Genomic DNA, 21,122 nt, shown 5'->3' with positions numbered 1-21,122 from the left:
GTCTTTTATCAGAGAATATGGTCTAGTTAACTGGAGAATCTTTTCCATTTATTTTATTATTTTCTATTGCATAATATTGAACTATTTTCTCTTCTTTTTTTTCATATTTGTCGGACCCGTACAAAGTAATACACATGTGTATAAACAAGCTTAAGATGCATCTTGTAAATCGTTTTTTTTTGTGCCCCCTCCCCCCTCCACAAAAGTATCTCCCCCCCACCAAACAAAATCCAGGATACGGCCTTGATGACAGTGTTATCTAAATACAGAATTCCTGTCAAACTAGAATCAACTTCTAGGTCATTGGTCTTAAGCCTTTTAATACACACATGGCGATAAACGCAGATGAAACGCACAAGAGATGATGACCAGGAAGCAATATATCAGCATTCCATCTCTAACCCACGTAAGGATTTCCATGAGCTGATCACGGGGCTGGTTCCTAGATCAACCGTTGAAGAGCAAGGTTTTAGTTTAAGAAAGAGACCAGATAAATGACACGCAATAAAAAGCGTTTAAGACACTTTTACCTAGGTACCATTCAAACAACAGTTTCATTTCCTCATAATATTACACAACATCTACAGTATCTTCTTCTTGATCCTCCGATCGATGGGGGTGGAGTAACCGGTGCAAAGTAGGCATGAACTTTAACGTTTGGCAGATGGCTCTACAAAGAAAGAGCATCACAAGGCAATAATATTAGGAAATAACTGTCAATATTTAATAAAAAAAAAAGAATCGTGAAAGAGAAGAAAAAGAAATAGAGAGATTTCTTGTCACTATTTTAATGGTACCGGACCACTTAACACTTCACCAAACTCACCAGACCATTCACCAAATTTTTCTCCTAAGAATTGTGGTCTATCGAATTTCCTTTTAAAGGGACCGACAGACAGGTTTCCAGGGATAACCTCCCTCGGAAGACCATTCCATATTAAGGTGCAGTGTTTTACAAAGTTGTTCTTCATATATTCAGTGCGTGGTATAGCCTCTTGTATGTAATCTGACCACGTTGTATTTCTGAAAGTTTGCCGCATAAAATTTGCAAATGGCAGCACAAGTTAAGATAGGTCGTCGAAGGGAGGGTGTTTGATGTACTTGTAGGAAATGGTCATTGCCACCATATCAATTCTCCAGCTTAGAGGCAGTGAAGGTACGAGACTGATGTTACAATTCGCAGTTGAAGTCCGATTTTGAATCAGCTGGAGTGGCGTCAGCGGGATTTTATTTTCCTTCAATCATTACCCCGTTTACTCATCCAATCCTTCCTGATATTTCCAGTTTCTTCTTGAAACTACTAGGCAGCACACTTTTATTAACCAAAAGTACGATATTAATGTGAAAAAAAACCAGTTTATCTGCTCCCTTCTCATTCTTTAAAGATTTATACCTCCATAGCCTACTCACACTCATTTCCTCTACTTGAATAGGCTGGACCTCGACATTTTAAGTGATTACAAGGAGAAAATGTAATACATTCAAAGAAAATATGCCGAATTTTGAAAAGGGTAAAAACCTATACTCCCTCCTGCTAAAAAATAATAATAATTATAAAAATTAAAGTTATAAGCCATAAAATGGAGAAGAGGTAGGTTGCGTCGTAAATATGTTTGTGGCCTATTTTTAACCGTTTCTTTTAGTGTTCATTTGACTCAAATTTCAAATTCGGCCAACCGTGGATTGTGATAGTGCATTTTCTGCAATAAATGTTATCTTATCTAAACATGCAATTTAACCCGTGCAAGCCTTTACATGCCGCCAAAATCAACTCTTCATCCATAGAACAGGTAAAGGGGGTAAGGTTGGGGGTACTAACTGTAATTTTTTGAAGAAAAATATAGCCTCTATACAAAAGAAAAAGGTCCATTAGAAAAAAGATAATATGTTTGTAGCCGTCTTAAAATCCAACAAAAACAATTTACGAAATACATACTCATTTCTACTTTTAAACAGTATCATGACCAAAAATATGACAACTAAATTAGAATTGCTCTTCTTCACCCTTCCCCGCATAAGTCAGATCACTCCCTGACTCTAAAATGTAAAAAGGACACATAGAATATTACTTCTGACTAGATTTGGTCGAAACCCGACAATTCCTCCGGTTCAGTTCTGATGGTAATAGTTTTGGTACGCTTTCCCCAAAGAGTACAGATTAGGTCCTCTTCCTAAAAGGCATAAGTGGGACATTTAATTTAACTTTCTAATACGTTTCTTTAAGATTTGCCAGCTCCTTCTGGTAAACATGGTTCGTCACACCTGCCAGAGAGACTTGGAGTGCACCCACATAATCAAACCCCTGTACGAGGGTCTTTGGGCAACAGTAGACGTGAAGGATGACTGACCTATCTTTCTGGATCCCCCTGTATACCTCTGGCGGCACAGGATGGACTAAGGTCTAAGGCGAAGTAAACAGCCTCGCAACTCAATTCTCGATAAATCTGCTCTAGTGTTTTGTTGAATTGAACTTATTCGAAGTGAAGATAATGGTTAGAAAATATTCACTAAAATTCAGCCGAATTGCTTACTAAGATTCAAATAATAGCAGCTCAATTTCAGCACGATATATATTAACACCATAATGTTAACTCCATTTGAACGCCATAAATATTCTAAACACCATATATTTTCCGTCTAATTTTAAACCATATGTATTCTCATCAAAGAGAAAAATATCAGCAATCTAATGTCATAGGTTTAGAAATTTGATATATTTACATTCATTCTTTGGCTGCAGAAGGGATCGCAGGAGAATTAGTCCTAGGGAACATCATTCAGGATAAATTCGAAAATAGCCACCAAACGTACTTCGGTTTAGGCATGTCAGAACCACTTCCATCGAAAACAGAATGATACTCCATCGTCAAATCTCCGTGTCTGTATTTACATCAACATTACTGATTACTACTATTACTGCTACTACTAAAAACTCACTGCAGCACCAATCCGCCTGACGCCAACACAGCTACGCACGGTCCTTCTCCATCCCAATTTATTCAACGCCTCCCTTTTTACACCCTTCGAGGAAGTTCCATTTCCCTTAAATCTTTCCTTATGACATCTTCCCACTCCAACCGGGGACAACCTGCTTTTCGTTTGGCCCTAGATGGCTGGCCAAAAAGGACCAACTTTAACAATCTGTCATCCTTCATCTGCAGATTGTGCCCTAGCCACCTCAACCTTTCTCTCATTACAGCCCTAGAAAGCGAGATTGAACCACACTTTTCGTAAAGCCTACTGTTTGAGATACAGTCAGTCAGTCAGGTACCCAAAACAATTTGAAGGAAATTTGTCTGAAAAAAAAAATCTAGCAAATCTGCCTTCGTTTTTCAGAGCGCACATGGTTCAGAACCATACTTCACCAATGTCATCATTGTAGCTTCCAATATTCTAATCTTGTTTTGGACACTTATCTTCCTATGCTTGCAAAGTGGTTTCAACTGTGAAAAAAACACCCTGAGCCTTGGCTATTCCACTTTTAACATCTTCACTGCAACATCAGTCTTTACTAATAATACTACCTAGGTAAGTGCTGTCTACTTGATCGATCTTCTCATTACCCAACATCAACTTTTGATCTTCACTTATTTATAGCCTTAGCGACTTAGTCTTCTTAAAATTAATTTTTAAACATATTTTCGCACCCTGAATTCGCAAAATCTCTAAAAGTTCAGTCACTTTGCAAACACCTTCATCTAGGATATTTAAACCATCAAAGGAGGTTTACTTCTCAATTTAATTCCGTGTTCTCCCATTGGCTTGGCTGTGTCCCCTAAGACAAGGTCCATCACAATGCTCGATTTATATTGGATAAAACACAACTCCTCATTTAATACGAAACCAGACTAACCACATTTTCTTCTTTAACACAGCAATGCCATTATCGTACATAGCACTAAACACTTTAATGTTTTTGTCTGGTACACCATAAAAGGATAAAACCTTCGCTAAAGCTCTTCTATCAGCTGAATCAAACGCTTGCTCTTAATGATAAAACCGGGGACTAAAGGTGTTTGATGACTCAGGCACTTCTAGATTATTAATCTAAGCATGAAAATATGGTCAACGCACCCTCTACCCTTCCTAAAATCACACTGTTCTCCCCTTAAAACTTTATCTACAGCGTATCTAAGTCTAAAAAGTATCATCATACTAACTGATCTTGCTGCCAACAAAAACCAGGCTAATGCCTCTATAATTCTCACACTCGCTTTTATCACCTTTCTTGTACAAGGGTTGAATTAGTTTTCGTAAAATCGCTAGGTACTTCCCCTTTTTCAAAGACCTAACCTCATAATCCCCATATTTAAGAAACTCATTTACAACACTGTAGGCACATGGGACCTTATTAATTTTTAATCCTTTCAGTACTGTCACGAACTTTTTCATTCTCCTCTGTATCTTTTCCTGTACCTCAATCACGGTTTATCACGTTCTCAAAATGTTTGGCCAATCTTTCTTTAACTTTTTCCTTATGACTAAATGCCCCATTCTTATCTTTAACTGGTGCAAGTCCAGATTGACTACTCCCTCTCAATTTATTAACATACAAGTACAATATTTTACTATCATGCCGTCTAGCTGCATCTTCTAGATCTTCGGCACTTTTATCCATGACCTCCACTTCACACCTCCTTAGTTCACATTTTAATGCTTTCTCCACTTTCTTTACATTCCTCTTGTTTTAAAATGATCTAAAAACAAGCCCCTCCTCATGCCTGTTAAACATAAAGCATTTTCACAAATAGTCCTAGCTGCGTTACTAACTTTCTTCCCTAAGACACCATCAGCGACTTCACAAACTATTTTCCTAAGGTTATTCCACCCATCTTCTACATTGTCAAATTTTAAATTCTTCAGTTTATTATTCAACTGCTCCTGGAAATTTTCTATCAAATTCTCATCCTAGAGTCTATCAAAGTCATAGCTATCCGGAAGGTAGTTATTCTTCCCAAATGTCAGCTTTAAATTAAGTCTAGACGCTACTAGATGGTGATCTTTAATTTTAACATCAATAACAGCACTCCTATGTGCTCCAGTATCTTGCATCAATCATGCCAGTTTTGAGTTTACAATAACATAATCCATAATGTTAGCTGTCCTACCGTCATGTGTACACAATTTGAACTTATGGGGCAGTTTATATGCAAATACTGTATTGGTTATAATGACATTGATATACCTACAAAATTGCAGCAGTCAATAACCGTCGCTATTGTCTTTTCCTACACCAGATTTACCTAGACTAGGATAAATTTTATCCTTACTTCTACAAAGCTGGGCATTAAAATTCCTTAATAAGACCAGCAAGTTGTTCAAAGGCTCAGGGTGACTCCTTATTAAGGGACGAACATCATAAAAGGCCTATGCCTTTTAAGGCATAGGCGGGAGAATAGAATAAAAGGTAAGCGCAGCTTATTTTAGTGTTTATAGACTTTCTAAAAGCTGTCGATTCCGTGAACCAAGAGGCTATGTGAAAAATTCTCATAACTTATGGAATCTCTCTGAGAATTGTGAATATGATTAAAGCCCTTTATATTACAGAAGTATGTGCAATACAGATAGAGAGAGGGCTGTGACAGCAGTTTCAAGCCGAGTCCAGTGTTCGTCAAGGATGCTTGCTATTCCCGATGCTGTTTGCAATACTTATTGACTTTGTGATCCAAAATTACCACTTTAGAGGAGGTATTGAACTAGGCTCTGAATGTCAACTACATGATTGTGAGTTCGTTGACATTATCGCTCTTACTACTCACTGCCAGAAAGCTTATGGAGCTAGCAGCGAACGTAAGCTGATGAAACTAGCAGCGAAAGCTGCCCCTATTAGCCTACAAATAATTACAGGTAAAATGAAACTATGTCAGGTGAGTTATAACGAACCTTGCTAAAGCATTTAATACACGGGTACTTATGTCGAAGAGGTCACAAAACAAATATTTCGGTAGCACAGAGACCTAAGATGGGAAATGTAACAGAACAGTCATGATGAGTATAGCGTAAGCAGGTGCAGCTTTTTATCAGCAGAGTATAGTTTGGAAATCCAGAAACTACTCCCGGAAGCTCAAACTCAATACTATTTGGGATAATGTGCTCTATGTACTTATGTATGGATGCGAGTCGTGGAGCCTTTCAAAGAATGCACATAAACAATTACATAGCTTCGAAAGCAATTGCCTACGTAAAACCACTGCAATCCACTGGACCGACAGAGTGACGAATGCCCAGATAAGGACAAGTATTGAACAGCTATTTGTGACCAACGAGATCAGAATAAGGCGATCCAGATACTGGGAGCACACGGTCCACATGAATGAAGGACGTCTCACACTCGATATATGGCGTTAGACCCCATCCGGTCTTCGAAGAAGGAGAAGACAGCGCAACACTGTAGGTCGGTCACTGGAGAAAGAGGCAGCAAGTCTTAAACCTACCGTTAATAAGCTCTGGTCCCTGGCACAAGATCGCCTGAACTGGAAGTATACTGTTGCTGCCTTATGTCCCTCTAGGTATGAGAAGATCTAAGTCAGTAAACAATAACCTATTTTACCTGGGATCCTGTCTATTTATTCCTGTAACTTTAAGTAAAATTTATCTCAGTCACTACCGTCTCCATCTGTCGGTTCTACAAGGGCATACACTAATGTGACTGATGCCTTGCTATTTGTGGTCGTAAGATGAGCTACTAGTATTATATTATTTATAACTTCAAAACCAAAACAAGACTTAGTAGCTTCCTTATTCTTCATGAGCCCTACTCCCCGCCTATTCACCCCATCTTTCCTGCCTGGGTAAGTAAATCCTATATCACCTAATTTCATGTTTCCTACCTCTTAAAATACGAGTTTCCAAAACTCCTAACAAGGGTAGGTCAAAACGATTAAATTGAAAACGAAACATTCCAATTAATCTTTTCACTTAATCATTACGATTAATATCATTAAATGGTACTAATTAGCTATTCGTTTAATTTATCTTTATTTACTGACTTAAACAATCCGTATCGTTGGTTAAAATTCCTTTACATATAGCCTTCGGTGAATTATAAAATGCATAATAAAATCTATTTTTAAATATTGACTATCTCAAATACTGATAAGTCAAATCGACAAATTCAAGTCAACATCAAAAATATTAAAAACTGACCAAAAACTAGAAAAAAGGAGACAACAAATTTGTTAAATAAAATCATGATAATTTAACAAAGGTATAACACAAGAGTTCGTCCATGAAATTCGTCAAAATTTCACTGACTAAAAAACTTCAAAAGATGAGAAAAGGTTCATTTAACAAATATAACATAACAAATGCAGATGCATTATAAATACAAATTCAAACACTAAAGGATAAGGCACTTATGCATTCCTGCTTGTAAGTTTTCTGGTTAAATTAATGAGCAGGAGCAAGGTTACGCAGCCTCGGCTGTGTTCTTACACCAAAAATGAGGTTGAAGGATAGCCCACTCCACCTTAAAAGCTCATAATTCGGTTATTCCGAAATCTAGCTCGTTTGAAAAAGGGAGCCTTTTTTCCATTACAAAACCTATAACTATTTCATAAGTTTCTAAGAGATTTGATTATAGCACTACTTACTCTTAGCCTTCGAATTCCAGTCCGAGTAATTAGTTGGCAGTCATATAACTCAATGCGTTGAAGACTGTGGCAAAATGCCAAATGTTCCAAACCACTGTCAGTTAAAAGTGGGCAGTTATCAACCTCTAGAACAGTCAAACGCTCAGAGGCACAAGCAGAAGAACCAAGTATCCGGATTCCATCATCTGATATAAGTTCACAGTGAGATAAGCTCTAAACAAGATAATAATATATTCAGCGAATGATAATTTAATTTGAACAAAAAGAAAAAAAAGGATATTGAAACTATCGTGGACAAAAACATTCATTAAATAATCTTTTCCAAACAACAGAATAACGTGTAGCTAGCCAAAAAAATTAACTAAAAAAAATTAATAATTATAATTCCAAAAAATTATGCAAGTCCCTGAATTTGTCTTCATAGTGAAACAGTTCAGGCAAGTTTAGGCGAATCTTGCTCGTCCCACTGCGATTCTGCTGGGCTTTTCCACTAGGCAACACTCAAAGTGTTTAAAAACATCTCAGTCCCCCGTTTTGCCTACAAGTCTAGTGGACAGAGTCCGTCATGAGTCAGCCCAAACACATTTCTCACCCCCATTGCAATTCCAGTGGCCTTTCCAAGTGGGCAAAGCTCATACACTATGAACAATCTAAATCACCCACTGGCCTGCAGGTCCTGTGGGCATGGTCGGTCATCAATCACTGAATCATTTCTAGGTTCCAATTGCCTTCAAATGGCTCAGAGAACTGATAGGCTATTACTGTATACCTATCTACCTTACTTCTGCCCTAGGATGAATGACAGACGTGATAATCAAGAAGTGAAAAGAATCTTCATTTATACAACTCAGAAAAGTTATGCCAGCTTTCCCTCTCATAGAGACTATCTGTCTTTACTTTAAATAGCCATGGCTCTCAAGCCTTTCATCAATTTTATGTATATTATAAGAACTCTAAAGCTACCTTAAGTGCAATTACAGTCAAGGCTCATAACAAAATACTGTTATGTCCAAAAACAACCTTCCAACTTATTAAAAACTTTCTCTTTTGAAGTTAAAACACAAAAAACAAAATGTTAAAACCTCAAATTCTTTACTGAAAATAGTCAGAAATTAATTTCAAAGGGGGATCCAAATTTTAGAAAATTGAAAAAATGAGGCGAATTATCGGACAAATATAAAAATTTTTGGAGTTACAGTACTGTAATATTAGGAGTTAAGAGGGCAAAAAATATTTCCAGTCGGTAGGTGCAAGCAAGGACGTTCCCAAGAGAAGGAGTAAAGCATAAATTGTCCCGAATTTCTGCACATTTCTTATTGAAAATATACACTCGAATTTCTTATGCAATATCCCCCTCCCGAAAAAAAAATCGTGTGTTCGTGCATCACTGCAAGTGTGTTATTAATCCATTACCTTTCAAAATATTTAGAATAGTTAATGTTATTATTTAAATAAAATGTGAATAGAGAGGCCCTTATATTTTCGACTCTGTGTGCTAGATTTGTTGCTGCTCCCCCCCCCCTCATGCACACATTATGCAACGGATATAGGGCTGATCCCTTAAATTATAGATATGAACAGACTAGTGTTTTAAGGATGCATTACTAAAAATGACTTGAACTCAAATCATAAATAGCGACGAAGACCAGACTGCATTTCCATCATAAATAATAAGTAGAGCAATAGGGATTTTTTTTTTAACATAAATAATAAGTATTTATAATACATACTTATGATGAAAAGAGAGTGTGGTCTTCGTCGATATTTATGATGTGAGTTCAAGTCATTTTTTAGTAATGCATCCTTAAGACTCTAGTCTGCTCATATCTGTAATTTAAGGGGTCAGCCCTATATCCTATGCATTATGTCTACATGAGGAAGGGAGGGGAGCAGCAACAAATCTAGTACACAGGCTTGAAAATATGAGGGCTTATCTATTCACCGCTTTGCTCCTTCGTTGCTAACAGATTTGTGTACGGTGATTGCACCACTATGAATAATATCTGTGCTGCCAAAAAAGTAGTTTACTGTGAAATATTAGAAAGTTTATATGAAGTGGCTGGGAAAAAAGGACAACAATGATAAATGGAAGATAGTTTGCTCTTTACTAGGTGTCCCAAAAGAGGACATTCCGACAAGCTAGATAAAAAGAATTCTCTTAGGCCAAACTTTAGAAGATGGCATTTTAAGAAGAATTATTAGTTTTATATAATGTTGGGTCGATCGAGGTCTTATACTTCTTGCAGTGGATCTTTGGATTACCTTATAACATACAATTGGTGGAATTATTAGTCAAGTCAGACATTCTTCGAGCTCAGCTTGAACAAACTTATAAAAATAAAAGATAGGGGCATACATCAGACTTGTCAAAAACATTATACGACGCATTTGTCCAACAAATTGGGTAGACTCTAACTAACTGAATCTGGGTTGTTTAGAGTCACTAGACTCTACTAAAGAAAGCTTGCGTGCAAAACACCTTGTCTAATAGAGTTATGCATGTATTACCGGTTCAGCCATTGGAAGAAACTGTGAAGCACCTGTAAACAGAAGATCATGCTACTGGAAAAAACGACAAAAAGAATTATTTTTTTTCCACGAAAAATGGTATTGAATAGAAGCCGTCGTGGCTAAAGCTGTGGTAAAGCCCACAACATTAGTGGAAAATGTTCCTTCTTACACGCCCCCATTGAGGACCAATAAAAAGGACACAGAAGGGATAAGTGGCATCTTGGTGACACAGTGGATTAATCTCTGCTTGGTAATTCAGGACCTGGAGTTCAATCTCAGCTGTGTCAAGATCCAGTTTGATTCCGGTGAGGAGATTATAAGAAGGCGTCTCCATAACAATCCAAATATTAAGAACGAGAAGAAAATGGATTAGTTTTGCCACATGGGTGCCTTTTTCAGGTAGTTGTGAATTGAGATTACAAAATCAGCGTGTTTTTCGAAAATGCATTTTGAAAAATCTACCTTAAGCACATTTTTGGTCAAAATGTGCAATTATCTTGTAGCATTCGTAAAATGTGCTACCTTATCAAGGAGGCACACTTGTGCCTCTTTAAAGAGGCGACCCACCACAATGTTAAGTAATTTCCGGTCCTAATGGTCGCAGAGAGACAGCGGTGATTGCATTTTGTAGCTCCAGCTCCAACTAAGAAACGTGCGAAATTTCACCCCTCTCCGACTTTTTCTTCATGGGTAAAAGTGGGCTGGAAGTTTCGACCCTCCGACCACAGCCCCCCTTTAACGTTGTCCGATTGGGCTGAAATTTAGAAGTTAAGCTTTCCTAGGGCCCGGGAGCTTATCCTCGAAATTTCAGCTCAATCCGATCACTCCTTTTATTTTATTGTTTTTATTGTTTAAAAAAAAGAGTTGTCAGAAAGTCAAACTTTAGCGTAAAGAGCGAGGCGTTGAGGAGGGCACAGTCCCTTTCATATACGGAAGCGGGGGTTTGGGGGGCGGCAGCCCCCCAAATGTACCTCCTAATCCCTGTACGTTTTAAGGTTCGAACTTGTGACTCAGCCTCTTTAACTCTTTAGAAAACGTAGTTTTTTTCAAATAATACCATATAAGAGGTGACACTGGAAGAAGTTGGCAGCATTGCACATTCTCTGAATTTGGTTGCTAAGTGTTTCAAGCTATGGGCGGGGTTCTAGAACGACTGGAAACATTTATCGCTCTAAAGGAACGACAACAAAAAATTAACTACAATTTCGAAGAGATAAAGGGAGAGAGAGATGGGTGAGAGAGGGAGAAAGAGAAAGAGAGAGACATATAGAGAGAGAGATAGAGAGAGATAGAGAGAGATATAGAGAGAGAGAGAGAGAAAGAGAGAGAGGGATAACAAAGAATAAGCGGTTTTCATACTACGCCAAGAGAGAGGCTTAAGCAGTTTTCATGCCAAGCTAAAGGAGAGGCTTAAGCGGCTTTGACACTACGTACGTAATTTTCTATGCAAAGTGGCTAAGTTGCAGTACATCAAATAAAAATATCCACACTTAAACAAGTTCTTTCAAACAAAGCTGACGTAACAATCTATAAAACTATTAAAATTATCGTCTGAGATCATCACAATCATCACCCGAAAACGTATCGAAAATTAAAAATATAAAACGGAGATAGAGATTCGAGTTCTGATCAAGCGTGATCTAGGAAAAGCTAATCAATTTTTTTTTAAATTTATATAAAATAAATTTTAAGTTATGCTAGTGTGAATAGTTTCACGGCAGAGTGTGTAAGAGCCATAAACCTAACTACAACGAAATCGTTAAAGAAGAAGAAAAGAAAAATTACCAATTTTTCAAGCCTTGGACAGCCAGTAGACAAGTATGACAAAGTTGCGTCAGTAAGTTGAACGCACTCCTCCAGATCCAATCTCTCAATAAGACGACAGCCCTAAAAAATACGACAACCCTATAAAAAATAATTAATTCAAAAACCAAAAAAACACGCTTACAAGCTCAAAAGCAATAGAAATATTCTTGCTCATAAATGGCAATTAGCTATTATCTTTATAGAACATCCCTATCCTGAGAAACCTTCTTGAACAATTAATGTTAAAAAAAAAACAACAAAAAACTTGTTCTTTGTCTGGCTGCGCAGAATTGTTTCCTTTGTAATGCCTTTGGTTTGCGATGCCATGAGCTAGTTTAGGATTTGCCACCAGTCTTCAAAATTCCATTGCGACCAGTCACGTCAGTAGTTAAAACCCATCCCTCCCCCCCCCCCCCCTAAAAAAAAATATAAAATCGATAAGGTTTCTCAGGAGCCGACAAAGAACGACAAGCCATATAATAATCCACAGCAAAGCGGCTGGTAACCCCAAAGTATCAAACAGTTCGTGGTAACGAACTGTCAGTAAGGAGCGACCCGGTTCAATGGTAACCGAAACTATAAAAAACGGAATTTTGATATCAATAGATACATCAAAAGAATCAGATTTTAATGCTGATTTCAAATATATAAGCTTCATCAAATTCAGTATTACTAATCAAAAGTTACGCGCCTGAGAAAATTTGGCTAATTTTCGAAAAAGGGGAAAAGACCCCCTAAAAGTTATAGAACCTTAATGAAAATCACAGCATCAGATTCAGCGTATAAGAGAACCCTACTGTAGAGGTTTCAAGCTCCTATCTACAAAAATGTGGAATTTTCCATTTTTTGCCAGAAGAAAGATCACGGATGCCTGTTTATTTGTTTTTTTTTCCCAGGGGTGATCGTATCGACCCAATGGTCCTAGAATATCGTGGGAGGGCTCATTGGAATGAAAATGAAAAGTTCTAGTGCCCTTTTAAGTGACCAAAAAAATGGAGGGCAACTAGGCCCCCTCCCACGCTCTTTCTTTACGCTAAAGTTTGACTTTCTAAGAACTCTATTTTTTTTTTTAAAAAATAAAAAACTTTAGCGTAGAGAGCGAGGAGTTGTGGAGGGGGCAACACTTTTCATACACGTAATAATTTCTGTACGTTTTGAGTTTTAATGTCGCCCCTTACTTTCAGTTAAAAAAACTTTTTTTTTTTTTTATCTTATTCGAATCCTGTCGTATGTGGTTTTTTCTCCTCAAGCTCTGCTAATGCAGGTAAACCACACCCTTAAACAAGGCCATTTTTTAGCAGCATTATTATTGAGGGAATTTCCAATTGGTAGATTGTCTTTCATATTTCATATTTCTCTTCTTCGATTTTGTTTTTGTTTTTATGAGCACTGAGGACGACATGGCAGAGGTCCTTGTCGAAATATTTGCTTGTTTTTCGTCTTCATATTTTGCTACTGGCTGAAAAAATCCTCTTTTTTCTCAACTATTTGATTTTATTTTTCATTTATTATATCCTTTCTTTTCTTTGTTGCACACGTCATTTTCTGATAGCCTTTGTGCAGTAAAGTCATGAGTCTTCAACGTAAGCTTTTCTAAATGTGTGTATATAAACGCTTTTCCCTGATAAATGTAAGGAAAATATAATCCCACATTCTGGCCAAAGATACGAGCCCCTGACATTTGGTTCCCTCGAGTAGGAAATAACCCTTTTGCAGTTAAGTCAAGATCTTCATTGCCATTATTCCTATATACGCGCATGTAAGCAATTTTATCCGAGATGTTTTGGGAAAACATGTTGTCTTGTTATGTCCGGGGTTATGAGCCCGAGGTTTGGTTCTCTCCACTAAGAGATAAAAAGATAGTCCGTGTGCAGTTAATTCACGAGTCTTCAACATGAGTTTTCCTATATATGAGTACATGAACACCTTTCGTCTAGACGTGTAGGGAAAAGACATTTTTCCCCTGCAGCTCTACGAAATCATAATGAATGTGAGACCCCTGATATTTGGCGTTCTCTAGTAGGCAGACTTCTGAGGTTTCCACTTGGAAACAATATATTATTGTATTTCTATATCAAAATAATATTGCAATACAAATTAATATCAATGAATTCACAACACAAAAAATCAACTTCAACAAAGCCTCCCTCGCGAGACTCCATGGCCAGGAAAAAAACAGGAGAGAAAAAAGAATACAAAGGAAAAAATGCAATATACTAAATCTACTAATATACTAAATACAAAACACAAACAACACGCAGAATCGAGTTGCCATATTAAGGAACAGTATTTCCCTCATATTTAACTCTTGTCCCTATTAAACCTACCCTAACCCCCTCCCCCCCCCCTTCGATAAGAAAACCAAGTGTGGGCCTTTAGCCTCAATGTTTAGTGTCTAGCAGTAATAAGTCTTTTAGAAAATATATTCCCAAAGCGTCTCTGAACAGAAAGTAAAACACTCTTCCTTTGAGAAATATCCAGAGGCTGCGTACGTGCCAAACAGATGCCTCCGGAAGCTAAAGAATTACTTCTTACAGGAAGTAATTACTTAGTAAAGAATTACTTAATTGCAGGAATAATTCAACATAGCAAAAATCTGGTCAAAACTATTTACTTTTGGCTGTGTTCGACACCAGATTCTCCTGAAAACTATTAATCTACCTAAATCAGTTTAACTCACCCTTGTTAAAGCTTGGAAACCACTGTCCGTAACTTGAGAACATTTTGCCATTTCAAGTGTCACTAGCTGAGGGCAGTTTTGACTCAATGCAATAAGGAATGCGTCTGTAAGTTGAGTACAACCAGAGACTCCAAGACAGGCAAGCTCAGGACAAGACCTTGCGACACGGATAACTCCTTCATCCGTTATTTCCTGCAATTAACAGTACAGAGGTTCTCACTATAACAGGGTCTTAAGCACTTGTCTTTGCACTCTTTGGGATTTAAAATCGGAGTCCCTATTTGTTAATACCAGGACCCAAAGGCATGTAAAATCATATAGCTTGCTAGTTCCGATACCAGAATTCCAATAAACAGAACAGGGCATGATAACATCTCCCTGAATCTAAGAAGCTCCACATGCTCCTTAAAAACTGTCACGACAGCATTTTAGGGTATGATAACATCTCCCTGAATATAAGGAGCTCCGTGTATTCCTTAAGACTACATCAAGTAAATTATTTCTCAATTCTAACAAGTTCTTTAATTTAGTCACAAGGGGCGGCACCTAGCGGGTTTTTTTCTCAGTAACACCAACCATGGATACTTTATATAAGTGGTTTTTTTTCATGACTTTAAACATTTGTTTTTTTGGTGGGGGAAGGGGGGGGGGTGGAAGCAATGCATCAACAATATTTGTTCCCAGTTTACCATCTATATTCATGATTTGCATAACGGTTCATAATATAACGATTCTTATGTAGCATAACGGTTCAATGTTCTTAGCAGAACGGTTTCAGCAAGCAACGATATCCCCGGTACCCTTTGAATAAAAAGACGTCTTATCATGTGCTCTCTGTTCTACTATATTAATTTTACTGAGCGCCGAAATTCGCAATCGGTATCGTCAGTTTTAAATATCCTTAAATTACACCATAAATAAAGATTTTAGATGCATATTATGTTGACTCTTTGTGATTAGAACTCACATGAGCCAAACAAAATTTAATTGTTTTTTACCATCTTAAAGACTTGAGGTTAGTTTTCAAGAGATGCCCTCTTGTGAAAGATAGATGTCTGGAAGTTGAGAAAAGCATTCTTCTTTTATTTTATTTTAATTAGTCTACAGTACCCATCAGTTAGAAAAAAGAAATTATACAAATCAGGTCTTCAATTGGCATTTTTCGTCAATGCTAAATCTGAGCATCCTAGTCCTTAACCCATAGGCATTTAGAAATAACTGAATTAAGATCATCAAGCCTAGAAAATACTTCAAACCGAAGTAATACAAAAAAGCCACTTATATTTTCGGAGATCCAACCCTTTTAAACACTAAAGTAGACGAATACCAAATCTAGCAGCACATCCTTGTTAATGTTGACCCTACTTAAAGAAATCCCCTGTTTGATCTCCAGCAAGAGCTATGATGTTTCATGTTTCAACCATTTAGCCGTTTATTCAGTATATGGAAATACACACACAGATATTGCTTACCAAATCTATTTATATGTATCAATCTCTAGAAGTGAATTGTTCTCAGTGCCAAGCTTTTGAGTATCATTATTACTTTCTTGTGGAAAAAATTTATATTCTAAAGAATTTTTCCACACAACCTATCAAATCAACCCCCCCCCCCCCTGAAATAATTATATGAAACCTCTCCGTAATAGAAGAAAACAAGAAAAAACTTAAAAGCACGATTAAAAACTCATATATCCAATTTTCTAGCGTCACCATTAGCTTGAAATCATTCTTGTTTTGACTTCCAGGCTCGTAAGTATGAATTATCTTCTGGAGGAAGCAGGGGTAAACATAGAAACCAGGAGAGCTACAAAGAACATAAAGGTAATGAAAGGAGAATCCTAGTGGACGTACCCATAAACATCGTTTTTGGCCACCAGAGTACATTTCGAGACTCATATTGCAGATCGCCAGGTAATGCTGTAATTTCATCAAATTTGAAGTGAGGATTTTCATCCCTAAAAAGTACTTTTTTGCATTTTTGACCCCATCACTTCTTGAAAAAAAACTCTGTCCCCTCTATAAGGCCTATATCAGGTTCAAATACGACAACCCGAATTTACAATAAATTTATTTAAAAAAAAAAAATTAGAGTTAAAGTGATAAATGAAAATTAAAATTTTTATAAAAATAAAATTAAAGAGCTATATTAACAATGAAAACGGACAGAAATTAGCTTATAGATGAGAGGGCTGCCATTTCGAGGGCTACTAGTATTTTCGAGGGCAACAAACATTGTCAATTGAGAAATGAAATCGTTTTATTCGCCTATAGCCTTTCAAGACATTTGAAATGAAAAATATTACTGTTTAAATCGAGCCAGTGCAATAAATTTTAATTTAAGTTTTCTGCTCTTTTGTGAGACCATTTCATCTTGAACCACTGAGAAACAAACTTGCAAGTCAGCGGAAATATTGTCAGGGGGGGGGGGGGGGAGGCTCCATTGATTTACACACAATTGACAGGTGATAGAAATTACCTCTTAAATCACGGATATAAACAGGTTCAACCTTCAAGATTGGGCGAAATGTCAGAGGATAATTTAACCATAAAGCGAAGTCAAAAACAAAAAGAATTTTGTAAATACATATACGTATTTATAGAATAAATAAAGTATACATTAAATTATCATGGAGTCATCCTGTGGTGGCCCAGTGGGATCGACCGCTACTTGGTAATATGGGGCCTGGAGTTCAATCTCAGCTGCAATAGCCCACCACAAGGCCTTGAATTTGATTCCTTTTATGGAATTATACGAAAGCGCATCCTAATAATCCACCCAAAAGAAGAGAAGAATTATGGACCCGCATCAGAACTTTTCCTTTTATTCTATTTCATTCAAAGCTATGAAAAATAAAACGAATACCGGTAGTTCTTTAATCAAATGTTTTGTTAGTCGAAGCCGCCTTCCAATTTGAAGACTCACTATATGATTCATGTATTAGTTTTTTTACACATTTGAATGGAATTCATCAAAAAGGAAGGCAATACCATCGAAGTTTACAGCATAATATCAGACGAATGCAACTAGAATTTTTGAACAGATTGTGAAAAAAAGAATTCTTGGATACAATTTTCGATTTCTTGAGGTTACAATGAAAAAGAAGAACTGTCAAACTAACTTTTTTTTTAACTAAAGCATAAGCAAAACTCTAGTCTATAGATGAATGAAGTTCTAGAGAGGTAGCTCAACTTTTATCTGTGATAATTTCTCTTTGTTTTGAGTCTGAGTAGAATAGTAATTTTATTTTTATTCGGTTTAGATTTCACTTATTCATCCATACTAATATCTGTTTTTTTTTCTTAAAGTTTGACTGATTAATAATTATTAATTATGTTTGAGTAGTTAAGCTTGACTACTTAGTAAGTTAAGCAATTTTTCATTTAGTTTCTGTTCTTTTGGGTTTTCATTGATTCATTAATAGTCGTTTCTATTCGTTTTAAGTTTGACTTATTATTTGACTTTATTTCTGCTCATTGTAGATTTTAGCGAGTTTTATATCGCTGTTTGACTATTGACCTTATATCGCTATTGATTTTATATCGCTGTTTATTTTTCTTTGAAAGTTTTTCTAAACATTTCTAAGATCTATGTGTTTTAATTAACATTCATTTATTGTGGATCGATCCAAGGAATACTTAAAATCTCCTGATTTTTTTTTTCTAAAAAACTAAAATACAGGATTAAAATTGATATTTAAGGCATGTAGCATTTTTTTTTATATACATATAATTTACTACAAAATTTAGATGTATGGAGAGGGGATTTTTAATACCTCGAATTGAAAACATGCAAAGTTTTTAGTATCCTATAGGGCTTAAGAAATTCGGGCCTCCATCCTTTAAACATCCTTGAATATAATTGCATCTTAAATCAACATTTTTATATAATGATCGTCATGTTATATTAGGTTTTAAATTGTTGGAGAATTTTGATAAATGCATGTATTGCACATATATGAAATTAGTTAAGTTTGTTGCATTAAAAAAAAAAAAAAAAAAAAAAATAAATGAAATAAAATAAAAAAAAAAATCGGGGGCCACACATCCATGCATCCAAATTTGTTTCGAAAATTTGTTTCTTCGTTGACGTTCGCTTCACCCTGCCGACAAGGCCTTTAAGCTTCCACCGATCAAAAACAAAAATATGTTTTTTCATCACAAATCGGTACAATCAAACTGTTATTTAATTGTTTTTTTTTAATCCTTATTGAGGTCCTATTGGCCAAGTCTACATAGCCCTGAAAGTTTAAAGTATTTCGCAGAAAGAAAATTTTTGGCCCATTGTGGAGCATTACAAACCGGCTCAACGTAATTAATTCCAATTTTTTCCCCTCCTAGGTCCATTTATCTCACTCATGGCCAATAAGTTACAAGCCAGTAAGAGGGAAAAATTGAAGCTTACCATGGGCAAAGCGAATCGAAACAAACGAGCGTTTACAATATGATTCGCCTTTACTAAGGTCCACTATAAGGCTGTAAGCTTGTAATCAATGAGAGAATTCTTCAGCTATTCTTGAATCAAAACCTGATGCAACCAATTTTTCAAAATTTTACATCCACATTCAATGAGCCAAGGATATCTCCCTTGGTCTTTGTCATCTTTGTGTCTTTGTTCCTTGTACAGCAAGTTTCAAACGACTCGGAAAATGCTTATTTTTTAGATTTACTTGCTTCTGGAATAGAATCGATTAGTTTTTCTTATACAATTTTACTTATCCACTCGTTGAGAATATCTCTTGGTCCAGTGTATATACTTTGTAAATTTAAACAAGGCTTTATTTTTGCCTATTTTTAGGGTTACAACTCGACGTAACCAGATTTTTTTTTCTTCATTGAATTCTGCTTAACCATGCCTATAGTCATGTAAGTTTTGAATTGATCAGAGACGAAAAAATTTCTCTACAGCCCAAAAAAGTTTTTTTTTCTGCATTAGTTCCACATGGCCCGTTTTCAGATTCAGGAATTCACTATAATTTTATCCAGGATTATCAGAAGCCTTCCAGTAACTCCTTATGGTCTGTGTTGACTGTCCTGGCTGATCGGTAAAAAAAAACATTTTGCCTTATTTTCGAGTGACCCATACACATTTTCCAAGGTTTATCTGTTTATTGGAGATCTCTTGACCCGGGATAGGATAAAAATTAGTAATTGCTCTAAAAAAAGTATCTATTTTTTTTTCGGGGGGAGGCTTTAGGATACTCTTAGTACAGGGAGTTACGAATGTAGCTTTTGTAAAATGTAGGCAATTTCCAGGTTAAGAAATGTGTTTTTTTTTCTTGCTCCTTGGGCCTCTGCCCAAGAACATGCAAATGTAAATTAAAACCATAAGTACAAACTTTTTAGGCTGTTATTTGGGCAAACCAATTGTTTTTCTTTATGAGTTGGATTCCTATGATCAAAGGATTTACAGAGACTAGTTTCAAGCCATTAAAAGAGTTTTTTGAAGTACTTTCGCGGCACCGATGCTCCAAATCCAATTTGTTTTCGTGCAATAAGGCTTTTTTGTCCAGGAGCTTATGTACATTAGAAAAAAAAACTTTTTTGTCTTTTTGGGCCATATTTTCGGGCGAACCCACAGTCCAAATAGCCTCCCTCTCAAGTTTCTACGATAGCCCTTCCATATAAAAGGACTTGGGCGGGGGCGAGGTGAATAAGACAATTCACTCTTTACCAAGTTACTGTTAGTGCGTTAACTCTTGTTAAATTCCTAAGCACTCAATATTCAGAATCCTATTTTTAATCCAATAGAATAAATAGCTTACAGAACAAGTCGTTATGTTAAGTTTCCTAAGCTCTCTGCAATGACGAGCAACATGAAAAAGGGCAGAATCATTAACACCAACACATCCATCAAGCACGAGGATTCGAATTCTGTTACAACCCCGTGACAGAGCTTCAATACCTGTGGGAAGATAAAAAAATATGCGATCATAAAGTATTTACTTCTCATCCAAATTCTACAATAAACAGCGCTATAACCAAAAAAAAAAAAATATAAGAACAGACCCTAAAAAAATAAAGTAAAACAAACCTTAAAAACAAAGTAAAAGTAAACAATAAGCGACAAAAAACTGTATTCCATCGGATAGGACACAGGCTTACATACAGCTTCAGCTTTTGCCAATCATTCGTCATAGCATTAATCCACCTGATGTAACATACTGGTCAACAATCCGCCTCCATTCCACCCTTTCAAAAACTACTGCTCTAAAGTGCTGCATCTAGCTAAAGTAGCTGAATCTAAAGTGCTGTTCAAATTACTTTAAGTCATCTTTCAAAATCTAATTATGGTTTAGTCAGAAAACTCCTCTCTTTCGTTTACTCTCGTATCAACTATTCAGTAAAAATAATTCTAGGGATGGGAGGTTTATCTCCTGATAATTTTTGACAGCCCACACTTTTTTTTTCACATGCACGCATCAAGTCATATGGAACAGGTTATTCTAAAATAAGGAGTGTTTTGTACATCAGCACTAAGACACAAATTCTTTAAAGATTTTCTCTCGAAAACACTTAGCATGTTCTTTCCGT

At 36.4% G+C, this 21,122-nt stretch overlaps 1 protein-coding gene across 1 annotated transcript in view; it reads right to left on the bottom strand.

The window, feature by feature from the left end:
• Nucleotides 1–236: 236 nt before the first annotated feature.
• Nucleotides 237–21,122, bottom strand: part of LOC148943632 (F-box/LRR-repeat protein 20) — a 94,484-nt gene continuing 73,598 nt past the window's right edge. The window contains exons 7-11 of the mRNA XM_089101023.1: nt 20,354–20,493; nt 14,590–14,781; nt 11,889–11,990; nt 7,593–7,805; nt 237–670 (exon numbers count right to left, since the gene is read on the bottom strand). Of these exons, the coding sequence (XP_088957149.1) occupies nt 563–670; nt 7,593–7,805; nt 11,889–11,990; nt 14,590–14,781; nt 20,354–20,493 (755 nt within the window). The 3' untranslated portion in view covers nt 237–562. The remainder of the gene's footprint in view (nt 671–7,592; nt 7,806–11,888; nt 11,991–14,589; nt 14,782–20,353; nt 20,494–21,122) is intronic.

Source organism: Artemia sp. Qi Xiang Cuo, chromosome 15 (genome assembly GCF_049724085.1).
Source record: "Artemia sp. Qi Xiang Cuo chromosome 15, ASM4972408v1, whole genome shotgun sequence".
NCBI lineage: Eukaryota > Metazoa > Arthropoda > Branchiopoda > Anostraca > Artemiidae > Artemia > Artemia sp. Qi Xiang Cuo.
Note: the sequence above shows the minus strand (reverse complement) of the source record. Positions and strands in the feature narration are given on the sequence as shown.